At 39.6% G+C, this 27,227-nt stretch overlaps 2 protein-coding genes across 4 annotated transcripts in view; one reads left to right on the top strand and one right to left on the bottom strand.

Annotated features, from left to right (window-relative positions):
- DSE (dermatan sulfate epimerase) overlaps nucleotides 1–27,227 on the bottom strand; it is a 157,762-nt gene that overhangs the window by 62,494 nt on the left and 68,041 nt on the right. Inside the window, exon 1 of one of the 2 annotated variants that reach the window (XM_034962735.3) lies at nucleotides 4,075–4,280. The exons of the other annotated variant lie outside the window; for it this stretch is intronic. The gene's annotated coding sequence lies outside the window, so the exon portion shown is untranslated. Of the gene's footprint in view, nucleotides 1–4,074; nucleotides 4,281–27,227 lie in introns of those variants that run through there. 2 annotated transcript variants of the gene reach the window in all.
- Nucleotides 75–24,540, top strand: LOC103783175 (WAS/WASL-interacting protein family member 1-like). 2 transcript variants are annotated; one of them, XR_010112506.1, is made up of 2 exons: nucleotides 75–4,635; nucleotides 23,911–24,540. XR_010112506.1 is itself a non-coding variant. In XM_063605434.1 (1 exon), exon 1 carries the CDS (start codon nucleotides 3,613–3,615, stop codon nucleotides 4,273–4,275), a length of 663 nt encoding a protein of 220 aa, XP_063461504.1. In that variant the 5' UTR covers nucleotides 75–3,612; the 3' UTR covers nucleotides 4,276–5,860. The 2 variants fall into 2 exon arrangements, 1 of the variants encoding a protein (XP_063461504.1); XM_063605434.1 differs by lacking the exon at nucleotides 23,911–24,540 and having other exon boundaries at nucleotides 75–5,860.

The raw sequence follows: 27,227 nt of genomic DNA, 5'->3' as shown, positions 1-27,227 counted from the left end.
GAATTTCATAGGAAAATAATTTTCCTTTTCAGTACTCTGGGCTTATATATAACTTGCCTCATTGCCATGTTGGGCACCAACTTGAGGTATAAAGAATTTTGCTGTGTCACCCAAACATTTGCTGGTAATTTGGTGCTCCCAGAGAGTTTTATTCTAGCAATCACTATAGGGGAAGATAACATAATCCCATGAGAAAACCTTAACATATTTGCTATGGTTTGAATAATTGCCACCTCTAAAACTCATGTTGAAACTTTACCTCCAATGTGGATGTGGCAGTATTGAAAGGTAGGACCTAGAGGCGATTGGGTCATGAGCCTCTACCCTCATGAATGATTAATCCATTCATGGATTAATAGGTTAATGGATTCATGGGTAATCACGGGAATGAGACTGATAGTTTCACAGGAAGAGAAACCTGAGCTAGCATGAACAACTCCCTCACCATGTGAGGTCCTGGATCACCTCGGAGCTCTGTAGAGTCCCCACCGGCAAGAAAGCCCTCCCCAGATGCAGCCCCTCAACCTCGGACTTGGGCTCCATAACTGTAAAAAATAAATTCCTTTTCTTCTTAAGCTATCCAGATTCAAGTATTCTGTTATAAACAATAGGAAATAGAGTAAGCATTTAAGAACTGTCCTATCCTCTTCTCAGGCACATTCTTTTAGTAGGGTTATGTCACTGAATCTCTTCAGGTGCCCTACCCACTCCTTCAAAATAGTAAAGATCCAGCCCCCTCAGAAAACAGAATAATAGTATCCACTATAATGAAGTTCCCTCTACCACAGATTCTGGCTCTCCTCAAAGGCCTGCCACAAACACATCCTAAGTCAATAACAGTATTTCTCTTTTTTTATTTGGGGAAGGGGCAGTGGGGTGGTGAAAAAGGATAATATTTACTATATTTGTGATTCAAGTATGCTAGTGGTTATGTAATATTTAATATATGCTACAACCACAAAATGCTAGTCTTTTGGGAGTTTCTTCTGAAAGAGGATCTGGAATCCACACCCTCAACAGGTTGGAGCTTGCCTACACATGGCAGAAGTAAGCAACACAATCGGTAAAGGTAAAAATCCTTTGACAGTTTCAGGTTATGTAATATTTAATATATGCTACAACCACAAAATGCTAGTCTTTTGGGAGTTCCTTTTTGAAAACAAAGATTACCAATATACTAAAACTCAAATTTAAATATTTTTTCTTTTTTTCTCTACAATTATTTATTGAAATAATACTATTGAGTGAAAATCATGCAATTTCTTTTATGCAACACAGTGTGATCCAAGGCAAGTATAAATAAATACCAAAATATTGTATCACAAATAACATTAAGAAATGTATAAATATTTTATTGTTTAATCGCAAAATGCACTTTCATCAGTGATCTTAAAGCACTTTTTCAGAAATTAAAAAGAGACTATAACGAGGCACTGGGAAGCATCTGCGAAGTTAAGAGCTTCATCTCATGGATGACCACCAGGTCCTCTCAGGGCAGCACTGCGAGATATTGAACCGGACAGCCCATAAAATCTCATTGAAAGGAACTGTATTAGCTTGTTTCTGAACTAATTTCGTAAATACTAAAGCAGATGTACACACAAACATTGGTCACTAAGATGGTCCTGATCTCACATAGCAAACCTAGTTGATGTCTCACCCAGTGCTTTTTCAACAGGTCCCCAAGATCAGGAAGGACAGCCTCTATCTAGCAGGATCGAGAATGGAACCTAATAACCCCATCATGGCAACTGCCTGTACTGTTATCAAAGTATCTCTTGGTCAAAGTTTCTTTTCAGATGGAGTCTTCTTCTGTCGCTCAGGCTGGAGTGCAGTGGCACGATCTCGGCTCACTGCAACCTCCGCTTCCTGGGTTCAAAAGATTCTTCTGCCGCAGCCTCCCAAGTAGCTGGGACTACAGGCGCGCGACACCACGCCCAGCTAATTTATTTTTTGTTTTGTATTTTTACTAGAGACAGGGTTTCACCATATTGGCCAGGCTGGTCTCGAACTCCTGACCTGGTGATCCACCTGCCTCGGCCTACCAAAGTGCTGGGATTACAGGCGTGAGTCACCGCACCCGGCCCTTTTTTTTTTTTTTTTTTAAATTCCCCTTCACTTGGTGACTGTACTTTCAGTATTTTTTAAACTGTCAAAATGTACTTTTTAGGCCAGTGTTTTTAACTAAAACTTCATAAAAACTGATACTGACGTCATATACTAGTCAATGAAAAATAACTCTTCCCAAGCTCAAACTTGGGAAGTGCTGCTTATTGTTGTTTCTCAGGTTCTACATTAGCAGCTCCAAGAGAGCTAAGGCTGATCTCATATACCTGTGTATGTAACCTAGGTAACCAGCACTATATTGCACTTTTTGCTGAACCCACACAGACGGGTCACTAGGTGATGGAGATATCAAATTCAATCTGTTATCTTCTCCATTTTTACTAGAACAGACCTTACCTACATACTTCAGAAAAGAACTTATATCTGTATCGTGACCGTCAAAGGAAGAGGTCACAATACAGAAATCTAAGTATTTGCATGAAACAAATACTCAGATAATCCTATATTTTATTTTCTTCCATGCACATTAGGTTTTTTGTGATCCCATTTAGTAATATAGTTAGAATACTCTATACAATATTGTTTATCACTATTTCACATAGAGATTATCATTGAGAATTTTGTTTTGTTTTGTTTTGAGATGGAGTCTCGCTCTGTCGCCCAGGCTGGAGAGCAGTGGCGCAATCTCGGCTCACTGCAAGCTCCGCCTCCTGGGTTCACGCCATTCTCCTGCCTCAGCCTCCCGAGTAGCTGGGACTACAGGCGCCCGCCACCACGCCCGGCTAATTTTTTGTATTTTTAGTAGAGACGGGGTTTCACCGTGTTAGCCAGGATGGTCTCGATCTCCTGACCTCGTGATCCGCCTGCCTCGGCCTCCCAAAGTGCTGGGATTACAGGCGTGAGCCACTGCGTCCGGCCGAGAAATTTTTTAAAAACTTGAGGGAATTACTGAAAGTTTAAATTCTATAATGTGAAAAATACTAAAAATATGTATAAGTGAGAAGATCTTTCATGCATTTAATTAACAGTGCTAAACCATGACTTTCTAAACCATGACCAACGAAAAAATTTTTAAAAAGAACTTTATTACACGAAGATTCCTAGAACTAAAAGCGTCATTGCCTGACCTAAAGAATTTCAGGTAAGTGAGGTTCACCTCCTGATTTTAACCAAAGGCTTCGGTTTCCATCTGAATGCCAGCCGGCTTAAGAGGAGGCTGCTGCTTTAAAGGAGCGATATAAACGAAAAAGTTCTCAGGTCACAAACCTAGCTCAGATTCCAGCCCCGACAGATCTTGAGCCCATATGGCATCGCTTTCAGAGCTTCCCAGTCTGTGAGTCAAGCCCCCGCCCCCTCCCCTCCCCGGGACTGCCTCGGGGATGAGGTTTACTAACAATTTCTCCGAGTGCCGGCGGAGCCCAGGAGCGCTGGAATCCAGCGTCTGGGAGAGGCTTGGGGAGCTCTTCCTCGGCTTCCGCAGCCGCAAAGTAGGGTTGCCAGCGCCAGGATCTGCACACAAGCCGCCGCCACCTCCCCCGCCCCCAAATGGCTGGGGTACGGAGGGAAAGGAGGACGCGAGGGTGTGCCACCCAACCCCGCAGAGTGAAGCCGAGGACCCAAGGACCGTCGAGGAAATCGCGGCTGGGCCGGCCAGATCCGATGCACGGAATGCGATCTCCAGGTTCTCATCATGTTCCCGGCTCGGTGCTCGGCGTTCAAGGGGGTGGGGAGGGGCGAAAAGCTGCCCCTCGAGGCTGCTCCGCCGCCGGGGAAGCCCGTGGCTCAGGCTTCACGCGTCAGGCGCTCTCTCGGAGTCCAGCCGAGCCGGGCCCGGGCGCGCAGCCCGCGGCGCTCCGCTCTCAGCCGGAGACGTGGCTCTCCGTCTCTCCCCCGCGCCGGGACAGCCCCGAAGGCTACCCGCCCGAAACTCCCGAAGAAAGTTGCGCCGCGCGCCCCAGCTCGTCCCTTGCGCGCCCCAGCTCGTCCCTTGCGCGCCCCTCCACTTACCGCTCCCAGCCGAGGCTTCGTTCTCTCCGGCGTCGCCTCCGCAGCCTCCAGAGCCAGCTCCCGGTCCTCCTCACTCCAGGGCGCCCGGGCTCCCGGCCCCCTCCGAACCGAGCCCTCCGCGCCCCCGCCGCGCCATGGGTGCTGGTGGGCGCCGCGCCGCGCCCCGGGATGCGCTGCTGCAGCCTCGGGCGGCGCTACTGAGAGCCGGGCCGGCGCGGGCGGGTAGGTGTGGGCGAAAGGGGCGGAGGGAGGGACGCGGCGGGCGCTGAGGCTCCGCTGGAGGGGGGAGGAAACCGCAACGTCACCAGAGCCAGAGGAGGCGAGGATGAGGAGAGGGAAACGGGGACCCCCTCCCCCGGCCGAACCCCGACCGCAGGCCCTCCCCGCTTTCTCCCGCTCCTCCTCTCCCGGGACTCGCCGCTCGCAGCTGTGCTCGGCCTTCCACGCCACCCGGCCCGGACTCCACCCGCACCCCCGCCCGCCAGGCCTCTTTGGCTCTAACTTGTTCTAGTTTCTTAGGACTCAAACGCTTCGGGTTCGAGAATCACACCCAAAGGAAAGGTAACTTTTGGAGGCCCAGGGGGAGGAGCTGATGCTTCCATACTACTCTGCGAGAGGAAAGCGAGGAAGACGTTAAGACTCTTACTACCGGGGCTGGTGCCCACTCCAGTCTGCCTCCTCCCGAATAGTTACTGCCTCTTTTCTCTCGAATTCGGTTTTACTCTCTTCTCAAAGAGAAGTTAGTGGGAGGGGGGACTTTGGGGCGGGGGTCACCTATAGAGAAGCAGTTCTCTTTTTTACTGTACCAACAAAATACACTAAATCCAAGCGCACCGAACCCTGCAAACGGAACAGATTTTAATCATAGACGGTCAGGAGCAAAGCATTTAACGTAGGCAGCTCACAAACAGAAATTTATATTACGCGGTGGGGTGTGTGTGTGTGTGAGAGAGAGAGATCCCTCATGCACCCAAGTTCAGGTGGAGCATTTGCAACCTTGGTAGTCACAGCCTCCTGGAGAAGAGTTCTCCTGTTTTCCAAAAATCAGCCACTGCTCAAACACGCTCAGCCAGGTCCAACCAGGCCCCAAGGAGATGTGAGGTAGGATCAGGGCCATCACCTCAGGAATACTTTGCCCCTTCCACCTCCACCCAGTGTGTGCAAGTAACCTACCAGACCTAGATTGTACAGAAGTGAAAGATTTGTAGGATACTTACCCATTCATTAGAATGAGAGATATTTTACTGGGAGCAGTGCTTTTCTCCATGAGTTCTGAAGGGCACCTCCATCCAATTCCTCTATCCTCAGAGGTTCTCACTTCTATTTGGCCAAATAAGGAAAAAATGTGGATGTCTCAGTTTAGGCTTCTCTTTTTCAGAAATTGCATTTAAGAGGAACTCCTTACAAACAGGTCAAGAGGAAGTGGTACTATTAAATTTTTTAAATGTTCACTCAGGTAAACCACTAATTTGCATAAACTTCTTGATGCTTTAGGGAAGGCCTGTCGAGGAGAGAAGAGGGCTCTGGAAACTGGAACTAATTTTTGGTTCAAATCCAAACTTTGCTTTTACTACTGTGGGCCTTGGAAAACTAACATCAGAACCTCAGTTTCCTCATCTATAGTGTAACAATATAATACCTTGTTTGAACAGTTATGGAGAGGATATAATAAAAATAGCTAATGTTTATTGAGAGTTTACTACACCATATCAGACGGTCACTGTGCTAAGAGATTTACATATACTAATTCAATTATTAGAATAAATTGTGAAAGTGTCTAGCTGTATTATGTAATCCGTAAGTGTTAATTTCCATTTATCTTCTCAAATTTGAAAGAGACTTTAGAAAAAACATCTGGTTTAATTTACGTAACCTCTCAGCAAGTAGTAGTCTAGTTCAGTGATTCTCCAACCTAGAACTTTAGAATCAGCAGGGGAGCTATAATAAATTCTTTCCAATGGGGACCCCCACACAAGAACAACAAATCAGAATCTCTGAGGTTAGGGTCTAAGCATCAGCATCTGCATTTTAAAATCTCTTCCTAGATGATCACAATGTACAACCAGGATTGAGAATTCTTCAAAGGAGGTAGTACTGACTGTCATTTGCTCCCCTTTACCCTCACACCCCCCACAATTTTGCTTTTGAGTGACCTGCAAATTGGCCTCTGGATGACATTCACTTTGTGCAAAGCACCCCCGTCCCCCCGGCCCCGCCCACCCCATTACAGTAAGTCTCAACAGATCTGCTATTCTGCTCTCTGGAATCTACAGGATACACCTAGCCTTGATTCCACAGGAGAATACTTCAATTTACCTGGGTACATATTAACTCCATCAGCTTTTCTTCATCCATTAGGAAAGCTCTCAGGAGGAGATTTACTTTGCCAACATCTCTCTCAAACCCTGATGCCAAGAATTGAATTCAAGGTTTCACCCAAGTGACAAACTAGAAAGATGTTTAATGGCTTTGTTGTAATTACTGTATTTCCCTAAGTATATCCTTGGAGCTTCCATGGCAGCAATATTACCCAGCTGACTCCATATTACAATCTACCAAATAAAACCTTAAAGTGTTAAAAGTTTAGTTGGAGAATCACTGAACTAGACAACTACACTCAATGCAGTGTTCAGCACTTTACCTGTGATTCTACTGAATTTTATTGTGTTAAATTAGGCCTCTTAGCTTGTGGACATATTGGGTATCATTGATATAACTGAGTAATTCTACCTCTCAATTTCATGACCTCTGTAAATCCGGTCTGTATGCCATGCCATCATTTAAGTTCTCATTCTCAGGTACCTTCCTCTGCCAACCGACACTGGATTTGAATGCTACTGATGAACATTCTTATCAGTTGAGGACCCACATGTTACCTTGTCCTATTTTTGTCTGTTGTCCCAGGGTAGCAGCCTGTGTACATGGGTACGTGGCACTTTTGTAAGAATTAGAAAAAGGTATCCCCACTCTCACCTTAGCTGAAGGATTAGGAAAAAGTGACCCCTTACTCCTAGATGCAGCTCCAAACAGACAGCAGATGAGCTTTGTCTATTGGATGTCTTTGCTCTACTGTAATATTGTCAAAAAACAAAGGAAATGACTACTTAGTGAATTGTGGTTCATGTCTACAAAATTGTGTCTTCCTTTTCTAAGTATCCAGATGTCATTTTAATAATAGGTTTATTCATTTTGTTCAGTATCTGTGAAAAGTTTCTTGCCTTGGTTTCAGACTAAGGCAAAAACTGGAACTCCATCTGTCCACCTCCAGTTTTTTAGTGTTCATCTCCCTCTATGCTTATTCTAGCTGAGAGTCCTTATTGGTAAACTCTCCTTGCTGAGATGGAAATTTACTAGGCAAGGAGAAGTTAAGCTTTAGACAGCTACGACATATTTTCTTACAAGCTTCTTCACCTATCTTTTCAGTTAACTCTTTGAAAGCTTATTTTATCCCTTACATTTAATGGTTTATTTTTACATAATAGAGAAGACAAAAAAAAGGGAATTAGTTTTGTTTAGTCATCCATTTTATCTCAAGCAGAGGCATCCCTTCCATGTTCTTCTTGTCTGAACAAAACAAAATGTTATTTTTTGTTGTTGTCGTCCTTAGTTTATTCTTGGCTTTAGCCTAAAATAACAGAGTAACAATATTACAGGGCTGTTACAGGTATGCGGCTTCTGTTCTCCTCTTGAGTTTAATTCATTAAACTAAATTTTAATCTGCCTTTTATGTTTTACTAATCAGTCTGGTCCATGACTATACATCTGCTTCCATTCTTGAAATGCTTTTTGTTTTTCTTCCTCAGGCCAAAATTATTCTATTTGTAAAACTGCCTTACCCTGCACCTATAGATTCTCTCATCTTCAGATCACAGAAGAAGTAAGATCATTTTGGTTTGCTCAAGCCATACTGCCCTGTACTTGTACTTACTGATTCAGTGATAATCTCCTGAGCTTTCCCTTCCATTTCTGAGCATTCAGCCCTGGCCAGGCATCCTCCAGAGGCTTCTCCAAGCTTCCTTGCTCAGGCCTCCCTCCCTGCCTTTCTCAGTGGTGACATGATCTTCTCCATTACCAAGACTGCTCTGCTGCGACTGCTTCATCTCCAGATGACTCAAGCTTCGTGGGCTTAGTTTTCATCTTTAAAAAAAATGAAACATTGACCTACATTCTTAATAATAATTGAATTCCACCTCCACTGCAAGTCACAATTTGAGATTTCTGCAGGTACATACTTCCTGGCCTCACAATCTTCTAATAGGTCATGAAATGTACCAGGCACGTCCATACATGTCTCCTTTTATCCTCACAGGCACTGACTGATGAGGAAACAGAGGCTCTGGAAGTTAAAGTGAATTTCCCAAACCATAAATGGTTCAGACCACATAACGATTATGTTTTCTGATATACAATCTAGGATCCTTCCACTAAACCACTTGGCCTAGACTAACTTTTTGTGTCTAAAGCCTCATTTACAGTTTGCATATCCTGGCCTCAGTTGAAAGCTATTCTCCATTCATTGACAATTGACTTTTGAAATGGATGATTTTATATCACCTCTTATTATAAACTACCTAAGGTCCTAAACACCTTCCAAATTATAATATTGTTCTCTGAAATTACAAAAATTACTGATATTTGTTACATGAATGAATGAAATTAGATGTTTATTCTTTTCCTCAGACTTAATAGACCAAAAGGAGTGTAACATTTAGTATTATAAGCTCCTTCATGGTAGAGACTCTTCTTCATTTCTATAGCCATTCCTCATATTTCCTGGCAGAGGGCACGTTTATTAAATTAGAATTCAATTTTCAGATTGTGGCTGTGTCCCAGTCTAGATACCATGGTGGATAATTTAATGTGTCCATCAAATAAGAGCAAGGACTTTGAAGTTGAACAAAACTAGGCTGAAATCTAGACTCTGTCACTAACTGTGTGACCTTAGGCAGGCAAGTCATTTAACATTGTTGAGTTCCACTTTCTCATCAGTAGGATTTTGATATGCAAACTTTTCTCATACAGTTTCTGGAAGGAGCAAACCAAACGTTGTATATAAAATACCTGCCAAGGAATGAGAACTCAGTAAGTAGGTGTTTATTGTCATAACTTAGAATGGTTCTAGGGGCTGTCAATGAGAGATACACCCTTTGGAATCAGTCTTGTGTGGACTGGAACATGCCTGGGCATTTTTCAGGCAGGATCTGAACCAATTAAGGTGAGTGATACCCTACCTCTCAGAACCCTGCTAAAAGTAGTTGAGGTCATGCCAGTTTTTGCAATAGTTTGGAAATCAAGCCTTCTGTGCTCTTCAGGAGGAGATAAGGATTGTCGTGGCAGTATTCTATAATAGTAATTCTAACCCCTGGGTGCATATTAGCATCACTTGGGAGAACCCAAAACACACCAATGCCTAGTTGTACTCTTAGAAATTCTGATTTAATTCCTTCTAGGATGAAGTCCAGATACCCCATATGCTTTTAAAGGTATGAGATAGTTCCAATGTGCAGCCAGAGTTAGAACCAATGCTACATAGTGGTGCTTCCCAAACTTTGCTGCACATTAGAACCATTTGGAGAGCTTTAAGAACTTCTGGCCACGCGCGGTGGCTCACGGCTGTGATCCCAGCACTTTGGGAGGCCGAGATGGGCAGATCACGAGGTCAGGAGATCGAGACCATCCTGGCTAACACGGTGAAACCCCGTCTCTACTAAATATACAAAAAATTAGCCAGGCGTGGTGGTGGGTGCTTGTAGTCCCAGCTACTCGGGAGGCTGAGGCAGGAGAATGGCGTGAACCCAGGAGGCGGAGCTTGCAGTGAGCCGATTGCACCACTGCACTCCAGCCTGGGCAATAGAGCAAGACTCCATCCCCCTCACAAAAAAAGAACTTCTGATGCCCCAGTTATAGTCTGTGCCAACCAAATTAGAAAGTTTGAGGTGTTTAAAACTCTGTGATTCCAATGTACCAAAAGTTTGGAACCACTGTTTTATAGAGTGTTACTAAATAGGCTGGGTGAGGTGGCTCACACCTGTAATCCCAGCACTTTGGGAGGCCAATGCAGGCAAATTGCTTGAGCCCAGGAGTTCGAGATCAGCCTGGGCAACATGGCAAAACCCCATCTGTACTAAAAACACACACAAAAAATTAGCCGGGCATGGTGGCGCACACTGTAATCCCAGTTACTCAGGAGGCTGAGGCACGAGAATTGCTTGAACCCAAGAGGCAGAGGTTGCAGTGAGCCGAGATCACACCACTGCACTCCAGCCTGGGCAACAAGAGTGAAACTCGGTGTCAAAAAAAAAAAAAAAGTGTTACTAAACAGGTACTTGAACCAAATGAAGTATTAATTAGAGAATATGTTTATTTGCCACATTTCTTCTGGTTTATTATATAAAATATTGTGAAGATTAGTTTTTATTAACTCAAGCTCACTAATGTATTTCTTTCTAAATACTTTTGTTGGATATGCAGTTTGGGAAAAATAATATTTGATGTCAATACTGGCTGAACTAGTGAAGTTGACTTCATATTGCAGTTAATGTTTCACTTCAAGTTTCTGCTGCCTGAGTATTACACATAGTGAATTCCAGTAAAACATTTAACAGCCAGGCCATTCAGACTTCTCCTTCTGCTCAGGCCTTTTCTTCTGCTGATGAGATTACCTGTGTCAGGCAAAGAAAATCTTGGCTATTTTGCATTTATAGTATCTTTTAGATGGGAAATAGTCGACAGTTTGCTGATGTTAAACTTAAGTATGTAGTCTAGTGACATGTTTCTATGTCCTTTCTCACCAAACTCCAAAGAATACACACTGGTTCTTTTTCCATGTTTTCTTTCATTTTTGATTTTTTAATAGTGACATTTTGATTTTGCCATTTTTACTCATCTTGGCCAAATGGAAACACTGCCATTTTTAAAAAATGTTAAAATAACAAAATAAAAACCCAACAACAGTTTAACAAACAAACAAACAAAAAACACAGCATTCCGTAGAAGTATTTGTCATCTAAGTGAGAAAAGTATAAGGAAACTTGGAATAATTATATTCTAACCATTTTGTTTTACAAAGAAACCAAGGTTAACATAGATGGGGACTGTTACCAGTTTTTGCTGCTAATTAGTTAGAAGTGGAAGGAGAAGTCAAGCCTCCTGATTCCTAGCCAGATTTTCTTTTTCTCACTTCTTGCTGAATCATTGGCCAAAAATGTACAACTAACTTCTCCTTTTGGGAAGTGCATATTTCATATTAACTCTGGCAATTTATGAAAAAATGTAGATTCATTTGCTCCATTAACAAAATATCAGTGCCTAAGAAGAAATAAGGTTGATTTTTCAAAGAAATCAAGTGCCTACTCAGAATGTGCAGGGGATGGCACCTTTCATTTAGCAGCGTTAAGCTTAATGTGTTGTATTACTTATGATGTAATCTCTCCCCGATATATGAACAATGTAAGTTCACATCACTACATATGTAAAATCACTATCTAACTAAATGCCTGTCCTTGAGGTGAAATCTTTAATAAACTTTCACCCATCTTGAGTTATTTTTCCTCTGATTATACCTGGGAATTAAGGTATTTAAAAGTTCTAATAAATTTCCATCTTTTTATTGCATGAATCAATTTTCTGAATTTCCTGTTATACAAGAAGGCTGATACTTGAAGCAGAAGCAGTGCTTCTGTTCATGGTGGGCAGATTAATGTTGTGGTGTGAAGATCAGCTAAGTATCTATCATATATATATACACACACACACACAAAGTGCACACATATGTGTGTATATGTATGTATATTTTAAAATCTCACTTTCTGATCAGTCATTAAACATGTGGCAAGTATCTATCATATAGACACACACACAAGCACACACATATATGCATATATGTGTGTGTGTATATATATATATTTAAATATCTCACTTTCTGATCAGTCATTAAACATGTGGCAAAAAAAAGCAACTGTTACAAAGTAGAAATAGATATAGGATACAACAATCTTGGATTGTAGTATAATGGAAAAGTTACTTTAAATGAATCTGCCTGAAATTGACAAATTTTAATGTTGTCTAGGGGGAAATTAATGGGTTAATTCTGGAAACTGAAAGTTCTAGGTTCTAGGACTAAATTGACCCTAGAAGAAATTCTGTTTTTACTTCCCCTGTACATTTGGAAAAATCAGCAGTAGCATAAACCATGATAACTTGGGAAAATCACTTAACTTCTTTTGAGTCTTAGTGTCCTTAGCTATAAATAGAAGAAACCATTCTACTTCATTTGTTCTCAAGTATGGTTATACTTTAGGACCACCCAGGAAACTTTGGGAAAATAAATGATGCCCTGTACTACCTCCAGACAAATTAAAGCGAAATTTCTGGGGGATGTGGCCTAGGCTAGAGGTGCTCAAAAATATGGTCCATGGACCACTGCTATTAGCATCACTGATTCATTAGTCAGCCTGGGATGCCATGACAAAATACCATAGACTGGATGGCTAAAACAATAGAAATTTATTTCTCACAGTGCTGGAGGCTAGGAAGTTCAAGATCAAGGTGCTAACCAATTCTGTTTCTGATGAGGGTTCTCTTCCTTGCTTGCAGACAGTAGCGTATGTTCTCACGTGGCCTGCACATGGAGACAGAGTGATCTCTCTTTCTCCCTCTTATAAGGCACCACCCTTATGACCTCATTTTGCCTTTCTTTAATCCTAAAAGCTCTATTTCCAAATATGGTCACATTGGAGGTTGGGGCTTACATATGAATTTTGGGGAACAAAATTCAGTCCATAGCACTTGAGATCTTGAAAATTTTCAGACCAATCCCAGATCTACTTAATTAGATTCTCTAGGGGTGAGGGCCAGGAATCCATGTTTTAAAAAACTCTGCAGGTGATTCTTATGTACCTTTGAGTTTGAAGACCACTGGCCTAAGCCAATAGTTCTTAACACTTAGACTGTATATTGGAATCACTTAGGGAATTTATAAACCTTTGATACCTGGGGCCCTATCACAGAGATTCCAGTTTACCTGTTGCAGGATGCATAGTCTAAACAAGTTTTACAGCTTCTGAAAGTGAATCCCGTCTGAGAACCACTGGTGCAGAATATCTCTGAGGGTCTTTACAGTCTAAAACGGTATATATTTTAATATAATGACATACACAAAATATGTATATAATACAATACATAGTCTAGATAATTTTCATCAGAAGGAGGATGATAGAATAGCTCTATTTTGTAGCTTCAGATACGACTCACGTTTGTTGTCAGTCCCTTTTCATTAATCAGTTGATGACATAATGCATTAAACAGGAACTCTTTGAGAAGTACTATTGTGATAGTACATTTGCTAAATATAAGCTTATTTATTTTTCAGTAAAAATCAAGGATTTATTTGATGGTTAATGTGTTTCTACTGGATAAGACTAAATAAGAGTTTGGAGAGCAGCCAGAGGCTTATGAGATACACACACACACAAATTTTTTTTTCCAGAGATGGGGTCTTGCTCTGTTGCCCAGGCTGGAGTACAGTGGCAGGATCATAGCTCACTACAACCTCAAACTCCTGGGCTCAAGTGATACTCTCACCTTAGCCTCCTGAGCAGCTGGGACGGTAGATGTGCACCATCACACCCAGCTCTCTTGAGATATTTTAAAAGAATCTTACAAATTGTGAGTCCAGGAATAATTCTGGAAAACAATCTGATTATTTTGTAAATCTCAAAAAAGCTCATTAAGCCATATAAACTAAGAAGCTATGGGTATTTCTTGATGTTAAAACTTATATTCGGCCGGGTGCAGTGGCTCACACCTGTAATCCCAGCACTTTGGGAGGCTGAAGCAGGCAGATCACAAGGTCAGGAGTTTGACACCAGCCTGCCCAACATGGTGAAACCCCACCTCTACTAAAAGTAGAAAAAGTTACCCAGGCGTGGTGGCATACACCTGTAATCACAGCTACTGGGGAGGCTAAGGCAGAAGAATCGCCTGAACCCAGGAAGCGGAGGTTGTGGTCAGCCGAGATCACGCCACTCCAGCCTGGGCAACAGAGCGAGACTCCATCTCAAAAAAAACAAAAACAAAACAAAAAAACTTCAGTTATATAATTTTAAAATCTCTTTCAATATTAGAATATAAATGGCTCTATGATAAAAATTATAGATGTCATTTTCCTCAAATTTTACAATAATAGCTGTAAAAAATGGCATCTTAAAAAATGTATCCCAAATCATCAGAACTCTGACCAGTGAATTTAATTGTCATGCAGTCAGCACAAATATTAGCACATAAAAGCAGAAAACTCAACTCATAGTTTTTCTTTTCTCCCCAAGGCACGCAAGGCATTAAAAAAAATTAAAAATGTCAAATTCATCACAGAGGAATAAGTAACTGAAGAATCAAAATTAACTATCATCTTTAAAGTGCTGGGGCTTAATAGGAAAGTTATTAAAAGTGGTATTTGAGCATTTGACTTTATTAGAATTATCTTATGATGCGGCCAACGTGGCGACCTTTTCCAAATTTATGTACATATTAAGTATCCACACTAATGTTACAAAGGGACTGAGAGAGTTAACACTAAATTGGTAAATTCATTGAAATATTCATGCTCTATTTAAAGAGGGATAATGGTGTCACCTTTATTTTCAAGTCTTTTAAAAACTAGCTTTTGAATATTTTCCCCATGTTTCAATAAGTAAAATTACCAGGAAATTACAAATGAAATATTAAAATACATGTCAAGATATGACTTTTTTTCCAGATGCAGATGCAGATAAATATTCCTCACCTTTTTCAAAATTTTAAAAAATTTTAAGTTCCAGGGTACATGTGCAGGATGTGTTTTGTGACATAGGTAAATGTGTGCCATGGTGGTTTGCTGCACCTATCAACCCATCACCTAGGTATTAAGCCCAGCATCCATTAGCTGTGTTTCCTGATGCTCTCCCTCCCCTGTCACCCACAGGCCCCAGTGTGTGTTGTTCTCCTCCCTGTGTTCTTATCATTCAGCTCCTACTTATAAGTGAGAACATGCGGTGTTTGGTTTTCTGTTCCTGCGTTAGTTTGCTGAGGATAATGACTCCATCCATGACTCTGCAAAGGACATGATCTTGTTCCTTTTTATAGCTGCATAGTATTCCATGGTGTAATATACCTTCTCTTTAAGCAAGTTTTTAAGTAAAACATAATTTTGTGGGGAATCATTTGAAAATAATGTTGCCATATGAACTGTGCTTTCTTTGGATGCCACTAAGAATGACTATGGCTTAACAAACTAACCTAAGAGATCTTGCCTCACAAGTCAATAGATGCCATTTGGTGAGTAAAATGAGCTACATCAACACTCAGAACGATAGATGAGCTAGCATATGCTTGAAAAGTAATGGAAGTATTATAGATTCCTAATTTGTAATAATATTGCAAAGCCTATCTGTTTCCACTTAACCATATCACCTGTCCTATACACTGTACTGAAATTAATGATCTGTATTACAGTTTTTATTCTGAGTGTGAAAGAATAATACTAACTTTTATTTATCCCTGATCTATCAGCTGTCGTTCTCTGAAATTTAAACCTAGACAAGAAGCTTCTGAATTTTACTAATATTAAAACAGTATTTGCTATATATAGGAAACAAAAGCTATATAACTACAGTAGCTGAACTAAAATTATAAATAGGAAGAAAAGTATATTTAAATTTGATCATAGATGGTTGACAACAATTACTAAAATCCTTAAGACTTATGATTACCCCCTTTTCTAATCTCTCTACCGTTAAAAAAATAATAATATGGAGGTTTAGAAGGAGGAAGTTGTGAAAGATATCATAGATGCAAACCTACAAATGCTTGTATAGTAAATGTTCCCTGTTTAGTCTAGCATGAAATCATAAGAATTGTTATGTACTCTAATAATCTATTTCTGAGAGTTCCCTTAAGGCAGGTTTTCTTCAAACCTTTTCTTTAAACTAAAACTAATATGGATAGGCAGATGATAAATAGAAGATAGACAATAAAGATATAGAAATATATATATATTAAAGTTTCAGAAGTCAATGTTTCTATTTTTTATTTTAGTCTTTCATTAAAAAAGAAAGAGAATTTGATCAACCAAATAGATTTCAAGATCCACTAATAGATTGCAACTTGAAGCTTAAAAACATTGCACTGAGGTTACTGTGTATGTGTAGAGAGATACTGTTCATGTTTACTTTCAAAGTTTAAGGGTAGAGACCTCTAAGAACTATGAAACTGAAATAATGACTTCTGAATGCTTTCTAACCTACATAAATCTGACTGATAAACACAATAATGCATCAAGAAGATGGCTTGATGCTTTAGCCAAACAAAAGGCAAAAGTAGAGCCAACTTTGATTAAATTCAAACACCTTGTGGCATTTAGAGGCATGCTCATATTGGCAGGAGAAGGAAACTGTAGCAAATAGATAAGGTTTAAAGCAATACACTATCTTTGTTTGTCCAAGGACCACGTAGCTCTTCCAATAGGAAGATCATTTGTTTATGAGGCACAACAAGAAATTCTGCAGTAGTTGGAGTTGTAAGGCACCAGAGGTTCCCCACAGCCTAGAAGCTATCAGCTCATCAATGAAAAGGTCCACCTGGTTGATCTGGAGTCTTCAGTTCCTGCCACTGGGAAGGATACTTCCAAGAACTGCATTTTCTACCCTACACCTGGCATATTCCATCACCACCTTGTCTTAGATTTTTATTAATTAAAGAATAACTCTTCCCCTCAACAAAGCTCCATTTATAAATAATTGTATGGCACTAGTATTTATGCCAATGTAGGCTGCAGTCTGCTATTACAGATGGTAGTGATATTATATCTCCAAACATGACATTTTCATTTATTACTATTCACAAAGTGAATGTCATTGCCCTAGATCTCTATGATCAGAAACAGTCAGTAGCAGAAAAAACAAACAAACAAAAAAATCACCTACAAGTCATGTAGGAAAGAGACTCATGATCAGGAATTTTTGCTGCATTGGATACCAGGCTTTGAAGAAAGGCAAAGAAGACTTGCCTGCCTTCTTCCAGCAGCAAGGATTCAACTAGACAGTAAAGGACTGAAATTGAAAGTATTTTTGTGACCTGTTCTAAGAAATCATTAAAAAATCAGATTTATTCACATACTCTTATTTGCCTAGGGACATTTTAATTTATCAGTGACTTGGGTTAATTACTCCCTATAAATTCTATACTTGACAGATCAGCTTAAACTTGAGGCATTCAGAAGGAAATACATCAAAATGCAACAGACATGGGCTGGGCATTTCTATGCATCTGCACGGACTGAAAAATACGCACACACGTGCGCACGCGGATTTTAATACATTTTGGGACATATATGCATGAATCTCAACTGGCTTGGAATCATTGGGGAAAGTAGATCCTTTGCACCCTTCAGAGCAGCAAATATTTCTGTGGCAGGGGAAGTAGTTTCTAAATATTTTGGATGCTTACCAATAACACTATTAAAGTTCTTACATATTTTATTAAAAGATGAGAAAGAAGAAAAACAATTTTTTGGCTTAAAATAACTGTTATATAAGCAAGGCTCTGCTGATGCCATGCAAAAAGATAACTTTTTTTTTTTTTTTGAGATGGAGTCTCGCTCTGTCACCCAGGCTGGAGTGCAGTGGCGCGGTGTCGGCTCACTGCAAGCTCTGCCTCCTCGGTTCGTGCCTTTCTCCTGCCTCAGCCTCCTGTGTAGCTGGGACCACAGGCGCCCACTACCATGCCCGGCTAATTTTTTGTATTTTTAGTAGAGACGGGGTTTCACCGTGTTAGCCAGGATGGTCTCGATCTCCTGACCTCGTCATCCACCCGCCTTGGCCTCCCAAAGTGCTGGGATTACAGGCTTGAGCCACCGCGCCCGGCTGATAACTTGTTTTTGTGGCTAAAGGGCAGGAGCCAGGGAGGGGCTCACCACCCATCAGCACTTGATCCTTCTAACTAGTACTGGAGAAGAAGAAACATTGTTCTCTGGATGCCAGAGAAAACCAGAATGTTAGTAAACATGCGGGTGGGAGAAATATTATTAGTGAATGTCACACTACTCAAATAAGTAGAATTTGTTTTTTGGAACCATATTTTGCAAAGATACTAAGGCCTCACTTAAACCATAGCTCCGTGTGGAGGCAAAACTAATAATGTGAGATGGTGAAAAGAGGAGGCATCTGCTTAAGGGCATGACTATGGTTCTGTAGTAATGAATTTGAACGCATTAGTTATGCAAACAGAATCTGGTGAGCAGAGACTACAGCAGGGGCTATGAGTGGTGAGGCTTTCTATGCCTCAGAATTCTAGGAATCCTAAAACACTCAGTGTGGCTACTGTCGCCAAAGACAAGCAGCACGGGAGGGAGAAGCTAGCATTGGATGGAAATCCAGAGTTGTGGGATTCGGGAATACCCTGGCTCTACCAACAACTCAGGTTACCAGAATAAGTCACTTTACCAATGGGGTACCTGTTTCCTCATTCGCAAAGTGAGATAATTGTTTCATCTACAAGATTCCTATAACTTTAAAATTTTATGACTCAAAGTTCCTGAGCTATGGAACCTATGCCTTCTAGATCAAAATTGTCCAGTAGAAATATAATGTAAGCCACTTATGTAACTTTAAATGCTTTATTGCCACATTAAAATATGTTTTTAAAAAGATGAAATTAGGTCTTATAATACTTTTATGTAACCCCCTATGTCCAAAACATTATGATTTTAGTGTAAGTCTTTGAAATCTTGACTAGCTATGCATACTTCAAGTGGCCAATAGCCACATGTGCCTAGTGGCTACTGTCTACCATATTAGATATCATAGCTTTAGGCAGTTGTGTAAAGTTCACAGGATGGGAGCAGGAGCTACATTTCTCTTTGATGCTCTGAGCCATAGTTCCAAAAACTAGAACTATTTACCAAAATTACTGGAGGAACTTAAAAATGTCTGAGCCCACCCCATTACCTTGGCCATGGATCATGTCTTATATCTCTCTAGATAAATCGGAAGTGCAGCCTGTCCATACCAGTCTACAGGACAGCGTTTAAAAGCCTCTTCACTCTGAGCTAACAGCCTTGATGCCATTCAGGGGTGGGTTGAATAAGGGAAGCAATAGTCATGTGGTTAGCATCCTCTTCAGGGATCCTCCAGATAGTTATTGGGCGAACTATGTTTTGTCTAGTATGTGAGCTGGAAGATTTCAACACTAATTCTATGACAGTGTAATTGTCTTGTTATTGAAGGCTATTTAACTTTTTCAAGTTAAAATGTGTTAAAGAACAATGAGCAAATGTAAAACAAAGGAGGTCAGATTGTACTTTGCCAGGATGTGTCCACTTGTTGCCTTGATGGAGCTGCAGCTGTAGTTATAGATCTACTTTTGAGCCTGCTTAGTATTTGCATTGTAGACTGGTTGCTCACAATCTTCCTAGGACTGATTCTCACCTTTGAGTGTCTGCAATTTAGTATTAACAGATTAGTTGAGATAACATATCAAATTGAGCAGTCCCATAATGCTTTTATTTTACTGACATGAAAGAAGCGGGTATATGTATTGGAAAATTCGCTTTTAGACTTCTGAAATCATTTAAGCATGGACAAAGGAAGCTACTCTACTAGGGCACAAAACAGAAATTAGGCTAAATGAGCCCTAGCCAGCATTATCATAAAAGGAAAGGAAATAGGAGTCTGTGGCCTAATTGGAGTAGAAGGCTTAAAAGTATCAGCTGAAAAACAATTGGTAAATAAGCAGTAACCTGAGGCTCTACAGTCTGGTCATACCTGAAGTGCTCAAATTAGAAGAATGTGAAGGTTTGAGGAAGGTACACAGAAATTGTAAGTCTCATACAATGCTGGGGGAAGTATAAATTGGTACAATACTTTGAGAGAGGATTCGGAGGACAAATATGTAACAAGTCTTTAAAAGGTATGTAAATTTGCATCCAGCAATTCCACTCCTTAGAATATATGCACGTATGTGTGAAACTGTATGTATGCAAAGTTGTTCAACATGGTGTTGTTTAAATTAGCAAAACACTGAAAACAACTCAAGTGTCCAATAATAAAAATGCTTAAATGAATTATGCATATAGGTATGTGTGCCTTTATATATGTATGTGTCTATGTAAAAATGTGTAGTGTGTATTATATATGTGAATGAGTACAATGAAGTTGACACCAGTGTCAAATTTGGCATATTTCCATGGAAAGCACATTTCATTAAAAAGCCAATTACAGATTGGCTTTTTATAAAACCTGTCACTATTTTATTATAAAACCTGTCACTATTTTATTATAAAAAGTAATGTAAAACCTGTCACTATTTTATTATAAAAAGTAATGTAACCAAAAAATATAATTACAGGAAAAACTGTGGGAAAATAAACAGAAAATTATAATTTTTATATAGATGTTATAAGAATGCAAGTAATTTTCATTTCATTTACATAATTATGAACATGGATTTCATGTTTCTGCCCAGTGGGGTCTGTTTTCAGATTAGACCCATTCTGAAGATAAATCACCTCACCAAAAGCCAGAAAATACCATCCTTTCCTTAGATGGGAAAAGCAAGTTTCTTGAGCCCCTTCCCATTTTGACAGAGTTGTAACTGAAGTGTTTGTAAGGCCAGATTGTATGACAATTCCATGAGCTTCCTGGTTCCCTTACTGTACAAACCCTCCACCCACTCTCCCTTAAAATAACTCATGCCTTTTGAGACAGCATGAGGGGGTGACTCTGTTTCTTATACCAGAAAAAAGAGCCCGACTCAAGAACAATGACTGACCTCCAGAGCAGTTGTAAGGTCCACATGAGGTTATGTTGTCTAAGCTCCTAGTAGCACATAACACACAACAGGCTTTCAATAAATATTACTTACTGTTATCCCATCTCCTTAAAAATTTTTAAAGGGATTTTGCTCATTAGAGTTATATAGTCTGGGTCAACATTTACTTAACAAATCTCTAATCCTTGCCTCATATCTCAAGGACCTGAACTAATATTATTCTTCTTTTCTTTAAGAGAAAGACTATATTTCAGGAAATACTATATCCAAGTATTGCTGTAGATATAGGTGTACATTTGGAAGCCATCTGAAGTCTAGATTTTTGAAAGTGGTGTCATATCACTCTTTAAAAGTAGATAGGCATTATAATTCACTATCTGAAGACTGCTTGCCTCTACTCTAAAATATTTTCTAAGAGTCTCAGTATATGACATAGGAGTATGTTTAGATTGATTATAAGATTTTTTTTAATTTAAAATAATTACCAAATTGTTTTACATCAGCCATTAAAGCTCACAAAAACCAAACATCTTTATAGACAATCTCTCACCAAATGAGAACAGTTATAAAATAAGCTAGATATCTGTCTGAATCCCCTTATGTGACAACAGTAAGTGTCCAATGGTTGGAGACAGTCAGATCTATGATCAAGTAACAGCTGTGCAATGTATTTGTTCCATAACCTTAGGCAAATTTACTTAGCCTCCCCAAATCTCAGTTTTCTGGGAATATCAATGCCTCATCTTTTGAGAGTATAAGGATGAGAGATAAAGAATGTAAAGTGTTGGACACAATGCTAGGAAGTGTAAATGCTCAATGGTAGCTAGTATTATTATGATTGAAACAAAGTTTATTTAAAGAACCTTACTGAGAAACCTTTATAAGATTTTTCTGGAAATTAAGAAGGCACTCATGAAGAAAGATATTTATTCCAAGTAACTATCTATGACATAAACAGATTTATTTGGAATACTACAAAGGAAAATATCCCTTAATTTTCCACCCAATATTACCTAACACACACATGCACAATTCCATCATGACTACTCCCCCTTAGCAGTCTTTTCATTTTTCCAGAGCAAAAGTAGGACATAAAGTTCCTTCTCCTGAACCAGAAGTTAGAGGTCATCATCAGTTCATTTGGAAAAATATCCATCAGTGTTTATACACACACAGACCCACACACACAAACACACATTTACTCCTATGTATATTTTAACTATAAATTAGTAAAGACCTAGATTTTAATAGTTAGCTAACATAAATGAATGAGGTAGTGGGGAAGCCCAACCACTTATGACCACAAGACTCATATCTCTCTCTTACCCTATTAAGGGACTGTTATAAGTCCCTGATGGACTTGTCTGACAAACACATTCCACAGTCATACAAATCATTCATTCTGGAAGAGAGAAAGAGAGAGAGGAAGGAGGAGGGGGGAAGGAGAAAGAAAGGAGGAAAGAAAGGAAGACTTCACGTGTGGGGCATGTATGTGGGGTGGGCTGGAAAGCTAGGTGAGTTTTGGAAAGCCTATTTTTTGCCCACCCAGAGCTTGCCCAGACTTGCCCTAAGGCTGTGTTGCAAAATGGGTAATGATTTCTCTGCCAGGTCTGTTATTGGAATGAGTAAACTCTCAGACCTAACATTTTTTTTTCTTGGCCATCTTACTCCTTCAACACAAACATCTGAGGCTGTGGTGGTTTTAAGTATGCTCCTCAAAGCATCCCAAAGTTCCTGTTTCTTATTTCTCAATTTCTTGATGTTTACTATCCAGTTCAAGAGCTACTGACCTCTGCCTCACCCAGCACTAACCCTGTGGATTTTAAGTCCTTATGCATTTCAGAACCACTGCTCCAAGCACAACTAGCCTCCATTCAGAGTCTAGAAATTAGGATCAATAACCTATGCAAATTCAGCACCATATTGAGAGATTCTTCTGGAGCAGGTATTTTATCATTTGAGGAATCCTTGTGTTTGGAGAACCCTTGTGATCAAGAGAAAAAATGGTTCTGACCAGCCATTTCAGTTGAATTGATTCTTGGATGCAGGAACAGGATAAGTTAAGGTCTGAAAGGATTGGTTGTACCAAGGAGGCTATGAATAGATAGATAATAGTTGACTAGCTCACACAAATATATGGAGAGTGGTGATTCTAAAAAAGTATAAACACTTAAAATCAAGAAATGTTATAGCTAGACATCTAATTGGTTCCTTTCATTTTACATATTTACAGGCAGAATTGAGGTTCAGAGATATTAACTAACTTTTCCAAGGGTTTGAGCAGAGACTGAAATGAGCTTTGTTTACAGGCCAGTGTAACCAAGGAGGTTACACAAATTAATAAAGATTTAATATCGGGATTTAAATTTCCCATAAACTAAAGAGTACCACTGTGGGATAGAAGAACTGCAGTTACTAGAAAGGTGCATGATAAAATGTAAAAGACAACTCTCCAGGTTCTACCAAAGTTGGGATAAATATTCCTTAAGGCCTTTGTCACTATTCATAGTTCACCAGGGAGCTTTCTGATTATAAACTGAAATTCCTAAATTCTCTGAGTTTAGAATTGGAATACTCTGATGACAGAAAAGACCATTTTAATCAGCAAAGACTGCTTATTTGAACTAAGTTGATAAAGTTGAGTTTCTAAAATCACTTACTGAGGACTTTGAATTCATGAAAAACTATCCAAGATGGTCAATATCCCTTATTCTATTTTTTCCTCTTTGCAGAACATTACTAAACATTTCCTATTATGTAGCTATTTTATAATGAGGTAAAAATAATAGTTATTAATAAATAACAAACATCACTATAATAGAGTGGAATAGAATGTAGTTGTGATATATTTAGCCAATAAAAATATATTATAATCAACTATAAAGATGGTTCCTAGGGATTTAAATGTTAATGTTACAACTTATTAGCATACTTCTTAAATAAAAAAATAAAAGTTTTAAGATGTGAAGAAGTATCAAGTTCATTTTTTACCTTCTACTATACTCAAAACAGACCCTTTGTTTTCTCTCACAGGTACCAGCAAGGGTTACTCTGTTGCTGCCAAGAGATCTTGGTATGAGACAGCCAAACCGAGTCAGATGACTGTTCTGTTAAAATAAGGGTTTCAAGACTGTAGATTCATGAGATGGGGATTCAGTGAAGGAAAACATTCCCATCTCTGTTACAGGAAAGTTATAATGGCGTTGAACTATTTGGAAGAAAAGAGAAAAGAAGACAAAGAAGCAATCTTGCTTAATCACAACAAATGTTCTATTAAACACTATGTAAAAACAAACTATAATAGCAATAATATTAGTCAATTTGGGAGCTTTTTAACAAATGAACATTCTTTTTTAAGACTGTAAGTTCTATGTAAAATAATATAATGCAGAACAGAGACTAGAATATTTCATAAAACAGAAGGACTTTCAGGACTTTTTTTTTTTCCAAAAGGAAGATATGCCAGGAAAATCTTTATACAATTAAATAGTCTATGTTCGTCATGTCTAAAGGCATGGAAAAGACCCAAAAGCTATTTTTTTTTTATTACTAGGAGTCAGAGTATTTGGTACCGTACACGTTTAGTGAATATACTTGCATGGAACATAACTCATCTTTGAGAATATCATCATAGTGGTACGGACTTGCCTGACCTTTAGAGAGTCATATACTTTTCTGTCCAAGGAATAGTCTTAAATATCAAAATTACCAAATGAGTACAAAACAATGTCTGCCTGACTGGGTTTTTTGCTCCCTCAAAGAATAGACAATTGTGTCAGTTGGACTTTTTTATGATTAATGGGGTAATGATGGTCCTGTTTAATACCTTTTCCTGAGATAATCTGGGTAAAGGCTCATGACCCTGCAAATTCTAAATTTAATTTTCAGTTTGGGTTACCCAGAATTCACTAGAGTAAGCTTTTGTGATATGAAAAGAAGAGATAGAAGTTCTTTTCTCTGAAGAGTTCTCATATAATCATGCTTTTAAAAAAAGAATTTATTGCCACAGAAGTTAGAAGTAGAAGATTTCCACTCTATAGGGAAATAAGTCAGTCCTAGAATAATGTAGGCCCATACCCATTGATCTTCATACTCTTCCTCAACCATACCATCTTGGGAAGTTTTTATTAAGGCATACGAAATGGCCTGATCACTTTTCAGTTTTCTTACTATCCTGTTCTCTTATGAGATAAATCATTTTGACATAGAAAAAAAGCAAGATATAAAATTTAAAAATGAAACTGGATTTGAGCTAATTAGCCTCTTAAAATTATAAGTTCATATTCCTAAACACTATAAAAGGGAGTAGTACATTTAGGTATTTTTTTAAAAAGACTATGCATGTAAACATGAAATAATTAATATGTAAGTGATTCTTTTAAAGGTAATAAGTGGTGCGCTTTTGGTTATGGCCAAGTGAGGAGACAAATTCTCTCTGTAAAAAGTAACTATAAAGCTGGATAAAATTGACAAAAACAATCATTTTAGCACTCTGAAAATCAACCAAAGGCATACAACCTGAGAAGTGTTTAGGCTTGAAAAACTGCTGAATATAAGAATAATGAGAACCTGTGGCATTCTAGCCTGAAGCTACTCACATATCTGCCCTCCCTTCCTCCTCACTTCAGTAAGGACAGAGGTTTTATAGAAGGAGGCCAGGCCATGAGGACAGGCAGCTTCTCTGTCACGATCCATGAGAGCTCACTCAATCTGGAGTGATGAGAAATGACCACTCCCAGCAGCATATTTGGTAAAAGTGCTGATCTCTGAGGTGGGTAAACAGGGAAAGCCAACTGCTCTACTAGTCTGAGGCTGTAGTCACAGTTGGAGAATACTTCTTTGGCTGTGTATATTTCCTGGAGAAGGCCCGAGCTAGTCACTCAATCCTGGCTACCCCTGAATTTGTTTGCATAAAAGAGATAAGAAAAGGTCCAGTGGTCAGTAAAAGCTGGAGCTTGAGTCAGCTTGAAAGCACCTGAACTCTGAGTGAGCTCCCCTACCACACAGAGATCCTTTGGCAAAAGACAGAAACTTCATTGGCTCAAGTGTTTCAGCACAACCTCTATCCAATCACTAAGCCATACTGGCATGGGAAAACCTTTAGGAATCCAGGTTTAGAGGTGTGTATGTATGTATATGGGTGTGTGTGTGTAGATATACATATATATGTATACATATCCATTTTATATTAGTGTATATAAATATTGATATATATGTATATTTATGTGTATATATATATTTTTGTTATACTTTATGTTCTAGGGTACATGAGAACAACGTGCAGGTTTGTTACATATGTATACATGTGCCATGTTGGTGTGCTGCACCTGTTAACTCATCATTTACATTAGGTATATCTCCTAATGCTATCCCTCCCTCCTCCACCCACCCCACCCTGGTGTGTGATGTTCCCCACCCTGTGTCCCAGTGTTCTCATTGTTCAATTCCCACCTATGAGTGAGAACATGTGGTGTTTGTTTTCTGTCCTTGAGACAGTTTGCTCAGAATGATGGTTTCCAGCTTCATCCATGTCCCTACAAAGGACATGAACTCATCCTTTTTTATGGCTGCATAGTATTCCATGGTGTATATGTGCCACATGTTCTTAATCCAGTCTATCATTGATGGACATTTGGGTTGGTTCCAAGTCTTTGCTATCGTGAAGAATGCCGCAATAAACATACGTGTGCATGTGTCTTTATAGCAGCATGATTTATAATCCTTTGGGTATATACCCAGTAATGGGATGGCTGGGTCAAATGGTATTTCTAGTTCTAGATCCTTGAGGAATCGCCACACTGTCTTCCACAATGGTTGAACTACTTTACAGTCCCACTAACAGTGTAAAAGTATTCCTATTTCTCCACATCCTCTCCAGCACCTGTTGTTTCCTGACTTTTGGTTTGTTTTTTGTTTTTGTTTTTTTTTTTGAGACGGAGTCTCACTCTGTCGCCCAGGCTAGAGTGCAGTGGCACGATCTTGGCTCACTTCAAGCTCCGTCTCCCAGGTTCACGCCATTCTCTTTCCTCAGCCTCCCGAGTAGCTGGGACTACAGGCGCCAGCCACCATGCCTGGCTAATTTTTTTAATTTTTAGTAGACACGGGGTTTCACCATGTTAGCCAGGATGGTCTTGATCTCCTGAACTCACAATCCACCCGCTTTGGCCTCCCAAAGTGCTGGGATTACAGGCGTGAGCCACCGTGCCCAGCCTGTTTCCTGACTTTTTAATGATTGCCATTCTAACTGGTGTGAGATGGTATCTCATTGTGGTTTTGATTTGCATTTCTCTGATGGCCAGTGATGATGACCATTTTTTAATGTGTCCGTTGGCTGCAAAAATGTCTTCTTT

This window comes from Pan paniscus, chromosome 5 (genome assembly GCF_029289425.2).
Source record: "Pan paniscus chromosome 5, NHGRI_mPanPan1-v2.0_pri, whole genome shotgun sequence".
NCBI classification, from domain to species: domain Eukaryota; kingdom Metazoa; phylum Chordata; class Mammalia; order Primates; family Hominidae; genus Pan; species Pan paniscus.
The sequence above is the reverse complement of the archived record's forward strand: the minus strand, read 5'-3'. Positions and strand labels throughout refer to the sequence as shown.

Coding starts and splice junctions, on each gene's coding strand:
- LOC103783175 (XM_063605434.1), top strand. CDS start 3,613: ATGGCTGGGGTACGGAGGGAAAGGAGGACGCGAGGGTGTGCCACCCAA.